The 15,204-nt window shown below is 29.6% G+C and overlaps 6 protein-coding genes across 6 annotated transcripts; 3 read left to right on the top strand and 3 right to left on the bottom strand.

Annotated features, from left to right (window-relative positions):
* Positions 1 to 263: 263 nt before the first annotated feature.
* OTU1 (ubiquitin-specific protease OTU1) lies at positions 264 to 1,190 on the bottom strand (the record flags this gene model as incomplete). Its single annotated transcript, XM_064856735.1, has 1 exon — positions 264 to 1,190. One exon carries the CDS (start codon positions 1,188 to 1,190, stop codon positions 264 to 266), a length of 927 nt encoding a protein of 308 aa, XP_064715868.1.
* A 107-nt stretch (positions 1,191 to 1,297) lies between these two features.
* On the bottom strand, positions 1,298 to 3,322 carry LAM6 (Lam6p; the record flags this gene model as incomplete). Its single annotated transcript, XM_064856736.1, has 1 exon — positions 1,298 to 3,322. One exon carries the CDS (start codon positions 3,320 to 3,322, stop codon positions 1,298 to 1,300), a length of 2,025 nt encoding a protein of 674 aa, XP_064715869.1.
* Positions 3,323 to 4,317: 995 nt separating this feature from the next.
* RGR1 (Rgr1p) lies at positions 4,318 to 7,764 on the top strand (the record flags this gene model as incomplete). The annotated part of the gene is made up of 1 exon (XM_064856737.1): positions 4,318 to 7,764. The coding sequence occupies one exon, from the start codon at positions 4,318 to 4,320 to the stop codon at positions 7,762 to 7,764; it is 3,447 nt and encodes a 1,148-aa protein (XP_064715870.1).
* A 597-nt stretch (positions 7,765 to 8,361) lies between these two features.
* MEF1 (Mef1p) lies at positions 8,362 to 10,665 on the top strand (the record flags this gene model as incomplete). Its single annotated transcript, XM_064856738.1, has 1 exon — positions 8,362 to 10,665. The coding sequence occupies one exon, from the start codon at positions 8,362 to 8,364 to the stop codon at positions 10,663 to 10,665; it is 2,304 nt and encodes a 767-aa protein (XP_064715871.1).
* Positions 10,666 to 10,927: 262 nt separating this feature from the next.
* FYV7 (Fyv7p) lies at positions 10,928 to 11,455 on the bottom strand (the record flags this gene model as incomplete). The annotated part of the gene is made up of 1 exon (XM_064856739.1): positions 10,928 to 11,455. One exon carries the CDS (start codon positions 11,453 to 11,455, stop codon positions 10,928 to 10,930), a length of 528 nt encoding a protein of 175 aa, XP_064715872.1.
* A 672-nt stretch (positions 11,456 to 12,127) lies between these two features.
* Positions 12,128 to 15,067, top strand: PET309 (Pet309p; the record flags this gene model as incomplete). Its single annotated transcript, XM_064856740.1, has 1 exon — positions 12,128 to 15,067. One exon carries the CDS (start codon positions 12,128 to 12,130, stop codon positions 15,065 to 15,067), a length of 2,940 nt encoding a protein of 979 aa, XP_064715873.1.
* Positions 15,068 to 15,204: the final 137 nt, after the last annotated feature.

Here is a 15,204-nt window from a genome sequence, read left to right on the forward strand (position 1 = left end):
CCACTACTCATGTAACATTACTATATTATATCCTTAGTTAGTTAATTAAGTAAAATAAACAAACCAAATGTACCATATTTTTCTTTCACAGTAGTACAAAAGCAACTTTCTCCTTCTTCTTTTTTGATCTTCTTCGTAGATCATACATACATACATACATACATACGTACATGGGTATATATTTATTCCTATTTTGACTCTTTTTCTTTTTCTGTCTCTCTCTCTTTCTTTCTTTTTTTAATCTTGTTTCAACCCTTTTTCTCTTATAGTTGAGCAAAATCGTAATGCAAAGTTTTCATTGCATGTTCACTGACATTCTTTTCTCCAACTAGAATTACTCCACATTGTTTGCATTTAATCTCAACTCTTTTAGAATCAAATGTTCTATTTTTATATTTTTCCATAATTTCGTAACACTGCTTATTTAACCATTCATTATCATCAAATCTAAAATTATATTGTCCATCTACCGGCCCTACTATCAAATCATAATGTATTCCGTTATACAGTAATACAATAATTTGATTCTGATAAAATATTGATCCACTGTTAATATCATTTTCATATTTTTCTGTAGTAGTTGGCGTTGTTATCTTATCAATATAATTATTAATAATGTCACATATCCAAATTGTAACGTTTTCATATATTCTCGGAATTATTGATAGTTCGATATACCCACCCCATGAATTATAATCTTCAATCCATTGACAGTACTGTTCAATTGTCTTGCCATCTAATATAGCAGGATCATTATATTCTAGTGGGTGATTCTTTATATATTCACTTATCTGTCTTCGAATCTGAGTACTGTAGTTCATATTACCATATATTGAATATGATAAACAATGAAATAAACACGAATTATCGTCCGGAACCTTTTTAACACTAACTGTCTTTTCTTTAAAGCTTATTAACTCAGATATTGGATCTTGCTTAACTTTTTTATTTTCAGTATCCCTTAAGAATATCTTATCCCCATTTGTAATATTTAAAGTTGATAAAAGAGAGTTTATATTATCGTCCCCTACAACTATCGTCTTTAAGGGATACCCATAACTTAACTTGTATCCATAGGTTTCTACAGCATCCTTACCTACCTCATTTAACAAATCTTGGAGAGTACAATTATCATTATCTAATTTTATTATTCTATCTTTTTCATTGACCTCACTGATCTTCAACTTCATTTCTAATATACTTTAGGTTTCCGTGATTAAGTAGAATATAAAATTTAAACGTCGATTATAAATACATACACATATCTATATATATTGTATCTCCTTCTTTAAATTCCCTATACACTGTGCACCAACATTTCAACTAATTTGCTATTGTTACCACCGTATAATGTATTCTCGCTTTTGCCACTATTATTATTTTTGACAATTTTCAAAATTACTAACATCACTATTAAATTGACCGTAAGTAGCACTGTAAGGAAAATATCAAAAAACCTAATCTTACCCAATTGTACCAAGGCTTTTTTACCATTACTATTAGCTAAACTATTATACTCTACTTCTGACAATTCTATAGGTTTCGTTGCCGTCTCATTAGTGGCTATATCCTTTTCGATTTTCTGATTTAGTTTTGTTTGTTCAGAAGAATCATCTGAAAGTCTAATTGTAATAGTATCTAAAGTTAAATATTGTTCCATATATTCCTTCAAGAATTGATCAAATCTCTGAAAATTTTCAGTTATACCCTGCCTACAGGACTTTTCAATCACAGATTTGAGCCAACTTTTCCCACTCCATTCAATCCAATAACTTATCTTCAAGAGACAACCAACACTAACATCAATTTCTGGATCTGGTTTATTCCACCAAATTAAAAACCTAGTCTTAATTTGGAATATATTACCGTTCGGTACATTTAAAGTTTTTGTTGTAGATATCCATTCGATACACTCTTCGTCGTACCGCACAATAGTTTCTTCCACTTCACATTTTGTAGATTTTGGTCCAATAGAATAATTTAGTTTCTTGACATATGAATAATAACGATGCCCATCCACGTATGGACCGTATGGTGTCACATCAGTGGATTCATCTGCCTCTAAGAGTTTCTTTTGAAAAGCCAATTCATTTCCACTGAAAAGCAATTCAAATAACATCCCAGGACTCAGTTGCTTAAATTCTTGCTCTTTTAGTAAATATTCATTTTCCTTTAATGGTGGTGGTGCAAATTCTATATTAGGATTTTTCTTGAAATATGGACCATTAAATTTATAATTTAATGATATATCTTTCTTAAATTTATAAACAGGTACTGTTTCTTTTAGTCCTTTTACGTGCTCTTTCGCTTCCTCCTCCTCCTTCTCTTCTTCTTCACTGGTTCCATATTTCTCACTTGTTTCTTCTTCCTCTAAGATTAAATTATCTTCTTCAATATCGATTGAATTTATCAAATTTTCTATTCGTATATCATTAGCCATAATCTCTACATCATCATGAATCTTATTACTTTCTATAATTAAATTGTATAACGAAGGTATCATAACTACATTGCTATCATTATTTTGTTTCACATTTTTCCAAAGTGTAAAAATCAATTTAAATACATGATTGATAGAATCAAACCCATTTAATTGAATCTTACCTAAATGCGTTTCAATAATAATGAATTTTTCATCATTATCATCGTTATCATCTATATTTTCTATAATATTAGGATCACTTGTGTTAGTTTTATTATTACCACTAGTAATGCTAATATTGCTATTACTACTGCTATTGTTATTAGCTCCTACATTAGTTGAATAAAGAATAGATGATTCACATAATATAACATTGACTATCTGTTGAAAGGATATTTGTAATCTGGTACATAGCCACCCATGTTGGTGATTTTTTGTATTAAAACATAAATGATCCTTAGATATATATAACGTTCCAATATATAAACAAATAGTGTTTGGCATAATCCCATCACTATTGATTATTGACTTTTGATTTAAAGCTCCTGAAGAAATAACTTTAGTATCTTCGGTAGGAGTAAATTCATGATTTTGCTTACTACCAACAATATTCAAGGAGTCCCCACGGTGCAACACACAATCAAATTCAGCAATTAGTAATTCGTCCAAAGGAATCATATTGAAAAGTTGATGAAATTTTTTATTTTTAGCATTCGTATTTATATTGTTATAAAATATGGACATTAATACATTGGCATATGTCTTTCCACCACTTTGTCTTGAATTATTCCAGCAGTCCTTTCTATAAAACCCTGTTGCTTCAATTTTAACAGGAGAAATAACTGGCTGACTTTTTCGTGACAACAAAGGCCACAGCATCGAAGATGTATCTTTATTCATTAATTAGACTATATTTTTGTATATTTAATCTATCTATATTCAAGCTTATTTATCTTCTTCTGTACCTATGTATAACAATTTACTCAGATGACTAGTTGGATTCCTTTTTAACAAGAAAAAAATGTTTGTTTTATCAATGTGTAGTAGATATCTATTGGTAATGATATATTATTTTATGCATTACTTTAATCAAAATAGTCACCTCGTTTAATTCCTTTAAAGTCGTTTACCCTTTTGTAAATAAATTCCTCATCATTTTTATTATTTTTGTTTTTCATTTACATTAAGGTTACCGGGGTTACGTTATAATTTCTATGTTGTCTAGGTTACCCAAAACACCATGTAGGGTTATTTTATAACTACACATATTTTAGTTGTATTGGTTAAATATATATCAGGGTTGTTAGGGTTACGGTACTTTTTTAAAGAAATATTTTTTCTTAGTTCAGAAATTAAATCCTCATACAATTTCTAACCAGATATACACACACTTGGAAAATAGAAAAAAAGAGAAGGAAGACTGTGAAATATGATGCATAAAGAAGAAGAAAAAAATATATACAGGAAATATAACTATTCACTCGAAAAAAACAGAGGGTACTTTTGATTTCCGATTAAAAGCAACAACAACTGAACGTTAAGAGCAAAAGAGAAACTGTGTTAGAATTTGACGAGGTCTGTAGATTCTAAAGATATCGTCTTTCGAAGATCATTGTTGACAGGTAAATTAGAACTTACAGGATCATACTTTAGATCGTATTTGATATATAGATATATATACTGTTACTTTAGCCAAATTTCGCTATTGTTATAGAGATATTTCAACACTAAAAGAAATCCATCAATAAAGTTATAGGAAACAAAGTGATTTCTCCATTGTATTAATACTTAACGATATATTAATTAAGGCTATTGAAGAACACCATTCTTCCAATATATGTTTTTTTAGTTTTTCTTCTCTTTAGTTTCCTCCAATTTAATATATTCAATAAGTTATGACTACAAATATAACTGAGCCACATTTAATCAATGAAGTAAGTTCTTCAGCTATTAATCATACCAATAACATAACGAAAGAATATACTCATCAAACTACAGAACTCAACAATAAAGCTCAAAACAATGGTACGAGCGACTACAAGAACAGTCTTGATACCAATACTGTCACCAATGTAGTTGAACCTACTGTATCAGAAATAAAATTCGATGATAATGTACGCTCTTCAGCAAACTTAAATAAGAACAATACAGCAAATATGGCAACACCAACTAATTCTATTCCAACCTCTTCTTCTTCTCTCATCCCTCCACCCCCAATTCCGCATGTCGAAATCAACCAAGTTCCATTATCTCTTATTATAAGAAATATTACAGTTTATACAATTAAAGAAATATCTCAATTTTTAAAAACCAACTTACACCAATCATTTGAAAACAATCCTTCAATAAAGAAAGTGAATTTTGTCAAATTAATCATCTTTCTTAGAAATCAGTTTTTGAAACTGTATGTATTGATAAAATGGACAAAGACTATAAAAAACAATAACTTCCATGTATTGATCGATTTACTGAATTGGTTTAGAATCACTAATATGACAGTGAATAATTGTATTTGGACTTTCAAAAATAGTTTAATCTCAATGACTAATGCTAAGTTACCTGATGTAGATTTAGTAACAGCTCTAGAAGTTTTAAGCCTTGGTAGGCCAAACCTACCAACTTATAACTTAAAATTATCAGGTGATATAAATTCTAATTCAGAAGCTATCCCAACAGATTTAATATTGAAAAGATTAAAAGATTTAAATTTAGTAGTATCCATTAAAATTGCATTAATGGATATACCACCACAATTTAATAATTATTATATTAAGAACGGGAGAATATATATCACTGTAGAAAATGAATTTGAAATTCAATTATCTACTATTGATCGTCATTCCCCATTATTTTTTGTTGACTTAAATCTAATTTTTAATCATTCAAAAGATTCAAATGACTTTAACAATGATGTTGACAGTAACAGTGGTACTCTCAATAATAGTGAGGTTTCTAATTATAATAATCAAGTGACTAGCAGGGATCGCTCTCATAACATTATTTCCAATACAAATGTTATGAATGACTGTACAAATTGTGTTTCAAATAAAAGAATGGGCAATGCGATTGAATATGATTTGTCATTGAACAAGAGAAGATTAGAAAAAATTATTAATGAATTATTATTGAAGAGTAGCAAACCGCTATATTCACTATATCAATTTCTTCACAAATATGTATTGACATTACAACTTTACATGATACATGCTGAATTGACCAATTTGGAGACTTTTGGTAAATTTTCTGGTGGTGGTAATTTAGCACATTCCTATGACTCTAAAAAAGGTAAAATTATTGGGAGATATTGGTTAAACGGGAAATTGGGTAATAAAGGTAAATTTACTATAGGTGTTGACAGACAAAGTGAATCATTGGTGTTAAGATGGGATAATAAAATTGCTGTTAAGGAAGGTAAAGATAATAAGAGAATTCCTATCATATATACTAATATATTACAAAACATGGAAAATATTCTTGATGAAATTATGTTTAATCATGCCAATTTAATTAGATCGGATTTACTGTCTCGTGGTATATTCCAAGAAGATGAAGACGATCCAACTATTTTATTATTACATATTCCTGTAACTTGTGTCTCAGTAGCACCAGCCCAATTAAAGATAGACCCTATTACAGGCCAATTGTATTTTAAAAATCCAAGTCCCCTTTTAATTGCGTACACAAAAAAAATAAATAGAACAGAAACCTCTAATGAGTTAATAATAGTTTTACAGCAACTAAAATTAGATAAAATAACAACTATCCTTAAAAATATGTTTCAAAAGACAGGATGGATTTGCTCTAGAGCAGTAACTTTAGAAAAGCCAATTGACACTAAGTTAATTTCAAATAAATACGTGGATGAAAAAGAAAATCCCAGTCAAAATAATGATGAATTAGTCCTATTACAAAGAGATTTATTCATATGTTTACCTAATTGGCCAAGCAATTGGTACTTGATTTTGACAATTATTTCATCGAATTCTTCATGTATAGTAGAAAAGAGAATGGGTAAAATTGTATCACAGAAAGGTAAATGGAAGTTGACATACGTGGATCAGACAAGTGCAACTTCATCAAAGCTAGAAAATATTACTTATCAAAAAATCATGTCTCTGCAAAAAACAATACTACACAGAATTGTTAATCATATGCTTATTGATTCTTTGAATCATTTGAAAATAAAAAATAGAATATGCTCACCAACTATAATTCAAGATATTTTACCTTCATATTTGACAAGTATTCAAGCTCCTGATCCAAAAAATAAACTCACTGAGACTGATGATGTTAATGTAAATAGATTATCTACATCATTTAATGAAGATTATACACCTATTCTAAGGCTGGAATTAGACTCCTTTTTAGATTGTTATAATACATTAGGAGGGATTCTAGAAAACTCCATGTTTATGAGAATTGACTATGTCAAGTCAGATATTAGATTATATGCTAGATTTAAAAGAGGTATAATGTTGGAACAAGTCAAATGCGAAGAAATGTTAATTTATTTTGTCCGAGAAGATCCACTAACATTTTACATGACAGAAAAATTTTCGTCATTGTCTCATATTGTAACATATTTAAATCTATTTAAAGAAAAATTAATGCAATTAGTGATTATCACTGATGTTGTGGAACGTCTACATAAAAATTTTGAATCTGATCATTTCAAAATTATGGCTTTAAAACCAAACGAAATATCCTTTAAATATTTAAAATCAAATATTGATATGCCAGACTGCAGTATCAATATAATTACTGAAGAAAGTAAAATTAAAAATCTATCTGTGAAGTTATCGGAGACGAATCCGCAGAGCATAATTCAGCCATATCTTAATCAAGAGAATATGCCTTATCATTCTATATTTAATTATTTGCAATTCACATCATTATTTTTTACGACATTACAAAAAATATTAAAAGAACATGCACCACAGAAAGAAAATCAATTAACAACAGTACATTTAGGTATTCATAGCCTAACTGAATATCAATTAATATACTGTAACATAGAATCTGGTACAAAGATTACTGTTATGATCAATATAAAGTCTGTCTGTCATAATTCCAAGCGAAAAGTACAATATTATGTTCATTTTGCAGATGATGAACATATAACAACCAAATCTTTAGCATACCCACAGGTGCATCAAGTGAAAAATCAAATATTCATGTTTGATTCTAAGAAACAAGCATTCTCCTCAAGTTCGGATCCAGTAACGGAAAGGAAGTATCCTCGTGCTATCAGATTAATTGACGGTATATCATGTGATGCACAAGACATTGAACCTATATTGTTGGATGTTCATGATATATTAAAAGTTGACAGTAACTGTTAATCAAAACTTGTATTTATATCCAGTAAGTTAGATCCATATACCATATAAGTACCATAGTATATATATTTATGTGTAACTCTAAACAACCCCATATAATGAATAATTTAGTATGAGATAAACTGTTAGAAATCAACAAATTGTTATCGCTTATCTTTAAGTATGTATATAACCATTACAGATCCCACTGTCACATGGCTTCAAATTTATTCATTGTTATGTATCCATGAAAACTAGTCTCCTCATTGGTATATTATATTATAGTAACATATATGAAATTATATTATTTATAAAAAAGAAAGCGGATCTTTAAATTGATGTATGGATGCGCCTTCGAGAATCTGAAAAATGCGATAAATGAAAAAATTTGGTAAAGAGAGCGAAGGGGAGCAGGGAAGACTATTAAATAAACTAGGTAGCAAGATCTCTCGAGTACTTTGTATTGTTTAGTAAATAACTAAATAAGTGGATTTTACTTTGGTTTTGATTATCACATAATAAAGGTCTCAATCTGGTGTTAGCGTTCTATTCATTTATATAGTGTTGTCGATTATAGCTGAATAAAACTGGTGACAATATTAAGAACTAACTTTAGGTAAGATGGTGATGGCTGTACGATGTCCAACTTTGCTACTTGCTCAAGTAGGTGCTTCTTTTAATAAAATTTTAGTAAATTCTAGACCTATATTTTCTCATAGTTTAATTAGAGGATTTCACTGCCATAATCCATTGAAAATGGACTATGAAAAAGAAAAGCAAATATTAGATAATATTAGAGACACTAAATTAACTCCCACTGATAAAGAAGCCCTTCAAAAATTAAGGAATATTGGTATTTCTGCACATATTGATTCTGGCAAAACAACTTTCACTGAGCGTGTTCTTTATTATACAGGAAGAATTAAGGCTATTCATGAAGTGAGAGGACGCGACAAAGTTGGTGCTAAAATGGATTCCATGGAATTAGAAAGAGAAAAAGGTATTACTATTCAAAGTGCTGCTACTTATTGTTCTTGGGATAAAGGTGACAAAAGTTATCAATTTAATTTAATCGATACTCCAGGCCATATTGATTTCACTATCGAAGTGGAAAGGGCTTTAAGAGTGTTAGATGGTGCTGTCTTAGTCGTCTGTGCAGTTTCTGGTGTTCAGTCCCAGACTGTTACTGTAGATAATCAAATGAGAAGATACAATGTTCCAAGAGTCACTTTTATTAACAAAATGGATCGTATGGGTGCTAATCCGTTTAAAGCTATCGAACAATTAAACAGTAAATTGAGGATTCCAGCTGCTGCTGTACAAATTCCTATTGGTTTGGAATCTGATTTGAAAGGCGTTGTTGATATTATTAAAATGGAGGCAATTTACAATAAGGGCAACAATGGTGAAATTATTGAGAAGAGTCTTGTTCCAGAAGATCTTTTGGAATTGGCTGAAAAAAAAAGACAATTACTAATTGAAACATTAGCTGATTGTGATGACCAAATGGCAGAAATTTTCTTAGAAGAAAAAGAGCCAACTATTCAAGATATTCAAGATGCTATTCGTAGAGCGACTATTGCTAGAAAATTTAGTCCAGTTTTAATGGGGTCTGCTTTAGCTAACACTGGTATTCAGCCTGTTCTTGATGCAATTGTGGATTATCTTCCTAATCCATCCGAAGTCTTGAACACCGCATTAGATATTACAAAAGATGAAGCCAAAGTAGATTTGATTCCGTCAGTTCAAGAACCATTTGTTGGGTTAGCTTTCAAATTGGAAGAAGGTAAGTATGGTCAATTAACTTACATTAGAGTCTACCAAGGTCGTTTACGAAAGGGTTCCTTTATTACAAATGTCCAAACTGGTAAGAAAGTTAAGGTATCTAGATTAGTTAGAATGCATTCTGAAGAAATGGAAGATGTCGATGAAGTTGGCTCTGGTGAAATATGTGCTACTTTTGGTATTGACTGTGCTTCTGGTAACACATTTACTGATGGATCAGTTAAATATTCTATGTCATCAATGTTTGTCCCCGATGCGGTTGTTTCACTTTCTATCACTCCAAAGAGTAAAGATTCCACAACTAATTTTTCAAAAGCATTAAATCGTTTCCAAAAAGAAGATCCAACATTTAGAGTTAAATATGATTCTGAATCCAAACAAACTGTTATTTCCGGCATGGGTGAATTACATTTGGAAATTTACGTTGAACGTATGAAGCGTGAATATAATGTTGACTGTACCACTGGTAAACCGCAAGTTGCGTATCGTGAATCTATTACTATTCCATCCAACTTTGATTACACCCATAAAAAACAATCTGGTGGTGCTGGTCAATTTGGTAGAGTTGCCGGAACTTTAAGTCCCGTAGAAGGTAAGGAAACAAAAGAAAACAGTTTTAAAACAGCTATTATTGGTGGTGTGATCCCAGAAAAATTCTTAGCCGCATGTAATAAAGGTTTTGAAGAAGCATGTGAAAACGGTCCACTAATTGGTCATAAAGTTATTAACGTGCATATGTTGATCAACGATGGTGCCGTTCATGCTGTTGATTCTAATGAACTGGCTTTTAAAACTGCTACTATAGCAGCATTCCGTCAAGCTTTCAAAAATGCACGACCGGTTATCCTAGAACCAATTATGAATGTCACGGTGACATCACCAAATGAATTCCAAGGTAATGTCATAAGTCTTTTGAATAAATTGCAAGCAGTGATTCAAGACACTGAAGATAATGGAGATGATTTCATTCTAAAGGCAGAAACACCATTGAGTTCCATGTTTGGCTTTGTAACATCTTTAAGAGCTTCTACACAAGGTAAAGGTGAATTTACTTTAGAATTTAGCCATTATGCACCTGTATTACCAAATGTACAAAAGGAATTGATTCAAGAATATGAAAAGAAACATAATAAAAACTAATAGAGTCTCTTAACACTAATAATTAGTATTGGTTAACCATCACATATATTCAAATAATACTGTAATTAGAATAACCTGTAAGTAGAATAAATAGATAATATGGTAAAATATAAAAAATAAAAAAAAGGAAAGTATCTATATAAAAATCGCAAAAATAATATATGCACACTAAAGTGCTCCATTAGCTCTATTTTTTTAACCCAATAATACTTAAGAAACAAAAAAAACGCTATATTACAGGTGTATATAAAACAGAATTTTGCTACTTTGTATATACGTCATCCTTTTTGATTCTTTCCAATAAATCAGATATTTTTGGTCCCATCAAAGGTTGCCCAGTTCTGGTTTTTTGTGTCAATCTTTTACTTCTCTTTTCTCTTTGCAAATGTTTTTCTTTGGATAATTTTATTCTTTCTAATTCTTTCTGTCGACGCATCTCTCTTTCTTCTCTTTGTTTTTTGAGTCTTTCCTTCTTTAAACGTTTCTTTTCATCGATTTTGGCTTTACCAGCTAATCTTTTCTCTTCTTTTAAATCTTTTACACTTTTCTTTCTGATAGGAATAGATACTGTATCATTATTGGGATTCAAAATATCATCATTGTCATTGAGATCACTTTTTTTGCTGTTACTTAATTGCTCTTTGGATGGAATAGAATAACCTTCTTCTTTTAAAGCTTTTAAATATTGTTTTTTCAATCTAGTTCTCTTTGTAATATTTTTTTGGATTTGTTTTACCTTATACTCTTTGGTGAATTTCTTTCTGTTAAACTGTTGCTTAGATGTAGCCATACTATATTGTGTATTATATGATGTGTTATCTACAGTACAGTGCTACAAACAATAGGTATATTATCAAATATGCTAATAAAAACAAGTAACGCCTGTATTTATATTGCTTTCTTTTGCTTTTTGTTTCTCTTCTAACTTGCTCTAGTTGTCAAGAAGTCTAGAAGGATAGTCTTTAATCGCTTTTAAAGAAATAACAAGTCAGTTTTGGAGATGCGATGCTACATTTTTTTTTTCTTTTTGTTTCTTCTTTTTTTTTTTTGTGAGATCGAGATTTTGTCACTTATAACCTTTAATCCCCTTCTAATGATGGAAAGTCACAACAAAAAAATAGAGACAATCACTGATATTTGTATTAGTGAATCTTTTTGCAAGAAACAAACCTTAAGGGCAATTAGCGTTTCTTTAATTCGTCTGGAAGTAAGTTCAATAAATAAAGTCGTGTAAATAATACATTTATCTATACATATAAATAAATAAGGACTGTATTTAAATCATCCCTTTATTTTTATCCTCATTAAGAAAATAGTTTATTTGGTGGGGTACCTGCATGAAATTTCCTATATATGTGTATCTGTTTGTAAATAATAAAGCACACTCCTACTTTATTGGATATATCTATTCTTTTTCTGGTATTTATCATTTATCATCATTACCATTATTAATGTTATTATCATGGAAAAATATGGGTTTTCTTTGGTTCAAACCTGCAATAAGCGTTTAATTTCAATATTATTTAATAAGAGATGTTTAACTTCTCGACTGCATAGACAGTTTTTTGCCAATATTCAATCAAACAATAACAAAAATGGACAAACTGCTATTGAATCACCAATATTTATTCCTTCTTCCCCAACATCTCCCATTTCTACCACAGTCACGAAAAGTTCTCCAATATTGCGATATCAATTAATGAAAAATTTAATAAAGGATAAAAGATTTCATGAGATTGTAGCTAAAGGTGATAAATTACTATTTGAAATAGATACTATTAATGATAATATTAAAATACGATGGAAAAATGATGTCAGTTTAAAAGAATTTATATTATATTTTAATTCGCTAATTGTACTGAGAAGATGGGATCAAATTGATAAAATGATGAATAAATGTATTTCACAATTTTCGATATCGGATAAAAAGAAAATTATCAAATTGCTTGCTAATACCTTTAAACAAATGTTGCAGGTGTCAATCAATAAATCTGATAAAGACTTGTTACTGAAAACTTTTGTAATTTGGAGTGTGTGGATTAAAAGGTTAAATGGAACTTGTGAATTATTAGACTATATGAGAGATAAGAATTTATTATACCATATTTTACAGTTTGTTAGATCCGTGACTTTTATCCATAAACAAGGTCCAATCACAATTTTTTTGGAAGAAGTTTTATTAAAAGTTAAAGACAACATTGGAGCATCAGCTGCTTCACAGTTAGCATCTACTTTTATTAATCTTTTGAGTAAAGATGAAAATTTTGTAGGACTGACCCATATCTGGCAATTTAAAGTTAAATATGGGCTTCCAATAACAACTAATGATTTAACACAAATTATGAAAGCTCATGTTTATACACATAATTATAAGAAGTTGCTGAAACTTTATGATATGTATCCTAATGCACATGGCGATACCATACAATTTGACTATTTATTATTATCATATACAAGGTTAAAGAATTGGTCTGCCTTACAAAAACAGTTTGATGCACTTTTTAGTATTGGTAAATTACCAAATGTGAATCATTATGAAATTGTAATCTTTGCAATGGCATATGAACTGGAATTGGATAAAGTAGAAATGTTGTATGACCAATTTTTAAGACGCGGAATGACTCCGACTTATTCAATAATCCAATCTTTATTGTATGTCCATTATAAATGCAACAAATTTTTATCATGTTTTCAACAATTTCAATTATTTGAAAAATATAATATTCAACCAAGTAGGAATACTTATTTGATTATGTTTAAAGTATTTAAAGAATTGAATAATATGGAAGGTTCACTGAAATTATTAAAAGATATCACACAAAAGTCACCATCTATAGTAAATGAGAAGATTTGTTCTATAATGATACAACAATGTTCAAAAGTAACAAATTACACAATTGCACAAGAGATTTTTAATGTCATGATTGATTATTATAATATTCAACCTACTCCTTTGTCTGTCGCATCATTAATGATGGTTTACAATTCTTGTCAGAAATATAATTCAGCTTTACAACTTTTCAATAAATATACGAAGAAATTCAATTCAAAATATTATAATTTGGGTTGGTTATACGAGAAGGCGATGGAGTCATATATTGGACTAAGACAATATGAAAATTGTTCAAATCTTATCAGAGAATTGGAAAAGATACATATCCAAGATAAAAGATCCTATTATAATACACTTTTAACCTATGAAATTGAAGTTAAAAATGATATAGATAAAGCTATGGAGTTATTGAAAGAAATGATAGCAAATAATCGGGTGGAACCTTTACATATTGAAAAACTGATGATGAAGTTCAACAATCCAAGAGGTTATACTTCAATATTGAAATTATACAATATGATGATTAAAACTAGGATACCCTTGAATTCAAAGATATTGTATTACATTATTAAAGCAACTTTTCAATTACAAATGTCAATAAAAAATGATTTGAGTAGGACAATCCAATTGTTAGAAGATATAATGGATAGCGTTGCCAATGGTAAGATTAAACTCGTATCAGGGAGCCAATTACACCCCTCTGTTTTTGGTTGGCCAATTAGAACTATTGCAAGAGATTACAACCCAAAAATCGCCACAAACTTATTAAATAAGTATAATAAATTATTCTATGATAAAGATGACAAGAGTTTCAGATTAAATAATAAACTGATTAATTTGAGAACGATGATTATACTGTACGGTGAATTAAATCAATGGGATGAGGTTAATTATTATTTCCAGCAGCTACTATTGCAACTAAAGAATTTCTCTGAATCAAGTTCTGCAACAATGAAGAATATCAAATTAAATACAATCTTTAATGGGATCATTGAATATAAGTTGAAACAATTAGATAATAGTGGAAAAATAGCTGATGAATTGCCTAATCTTTTGGAAAAAATATTAAAACAAGGATATATACTGAACAACCATTCATGGAATGAGGTAGTATCTATCTTATTAAAAGATCCTAGAACGTTGGAAGTTGCCATGGAATACATTAATGAGAAGTTAATATATGGATTTAATACAATTCATAAGAACAGGTTACTGAGAAGTATTAAAAATAATCTTGTGAATAGGCATAAAGATAGTGAAAAATCGTGGTCATTAACAGTGAAAAAAATACCTTTAGAACAAAAAACACCTAGTTTATATTTGAAGAGTGACAGATACAGTCAATTGATTCATTATATGAGGATGAAGTTAAATGAATTAAGTTTTCATGATTATAATAAATTGATTATGGAAAGTTGGTGTGTCAAATACCCTCATGTTATGAAGGATTTTTTGTTATTAAATCATTCTTCTCTGATTCATGATTGGGATAAGTTTGAAAAGTCAAACGAGAATTTTTTAAAAAGGTTGAGAACTGTTAAAAGGGCCAGTGTGATAATTAATAGATGATAATGTGTATGTATACATATATTCGATTAGGATAGATCTTCAGCTGCTTATACGTTTATTAGCTTATATCTATGTCATTTGTATAAACAGTTAAATAATACATGTAAATAATGGAGCATTAATACAGCATCTAGTGA

Source organism: Arxiozyma heterogenica (genome assembly GCF_036370985.1).
Source record: "Arxiozyma heterogenica strain weizmannii chromosome Unknown scaffold_11, whole genome shotgun sequence".
NCBI classification, from domain to species: domain Eukaryota; kingdom Fungi; phylum Ascomycota; class Saccharomycetes; order Saccharomycetales; family Saccharomycetaceae; genus Arxiozyma; species Arxiozyma heterogenica.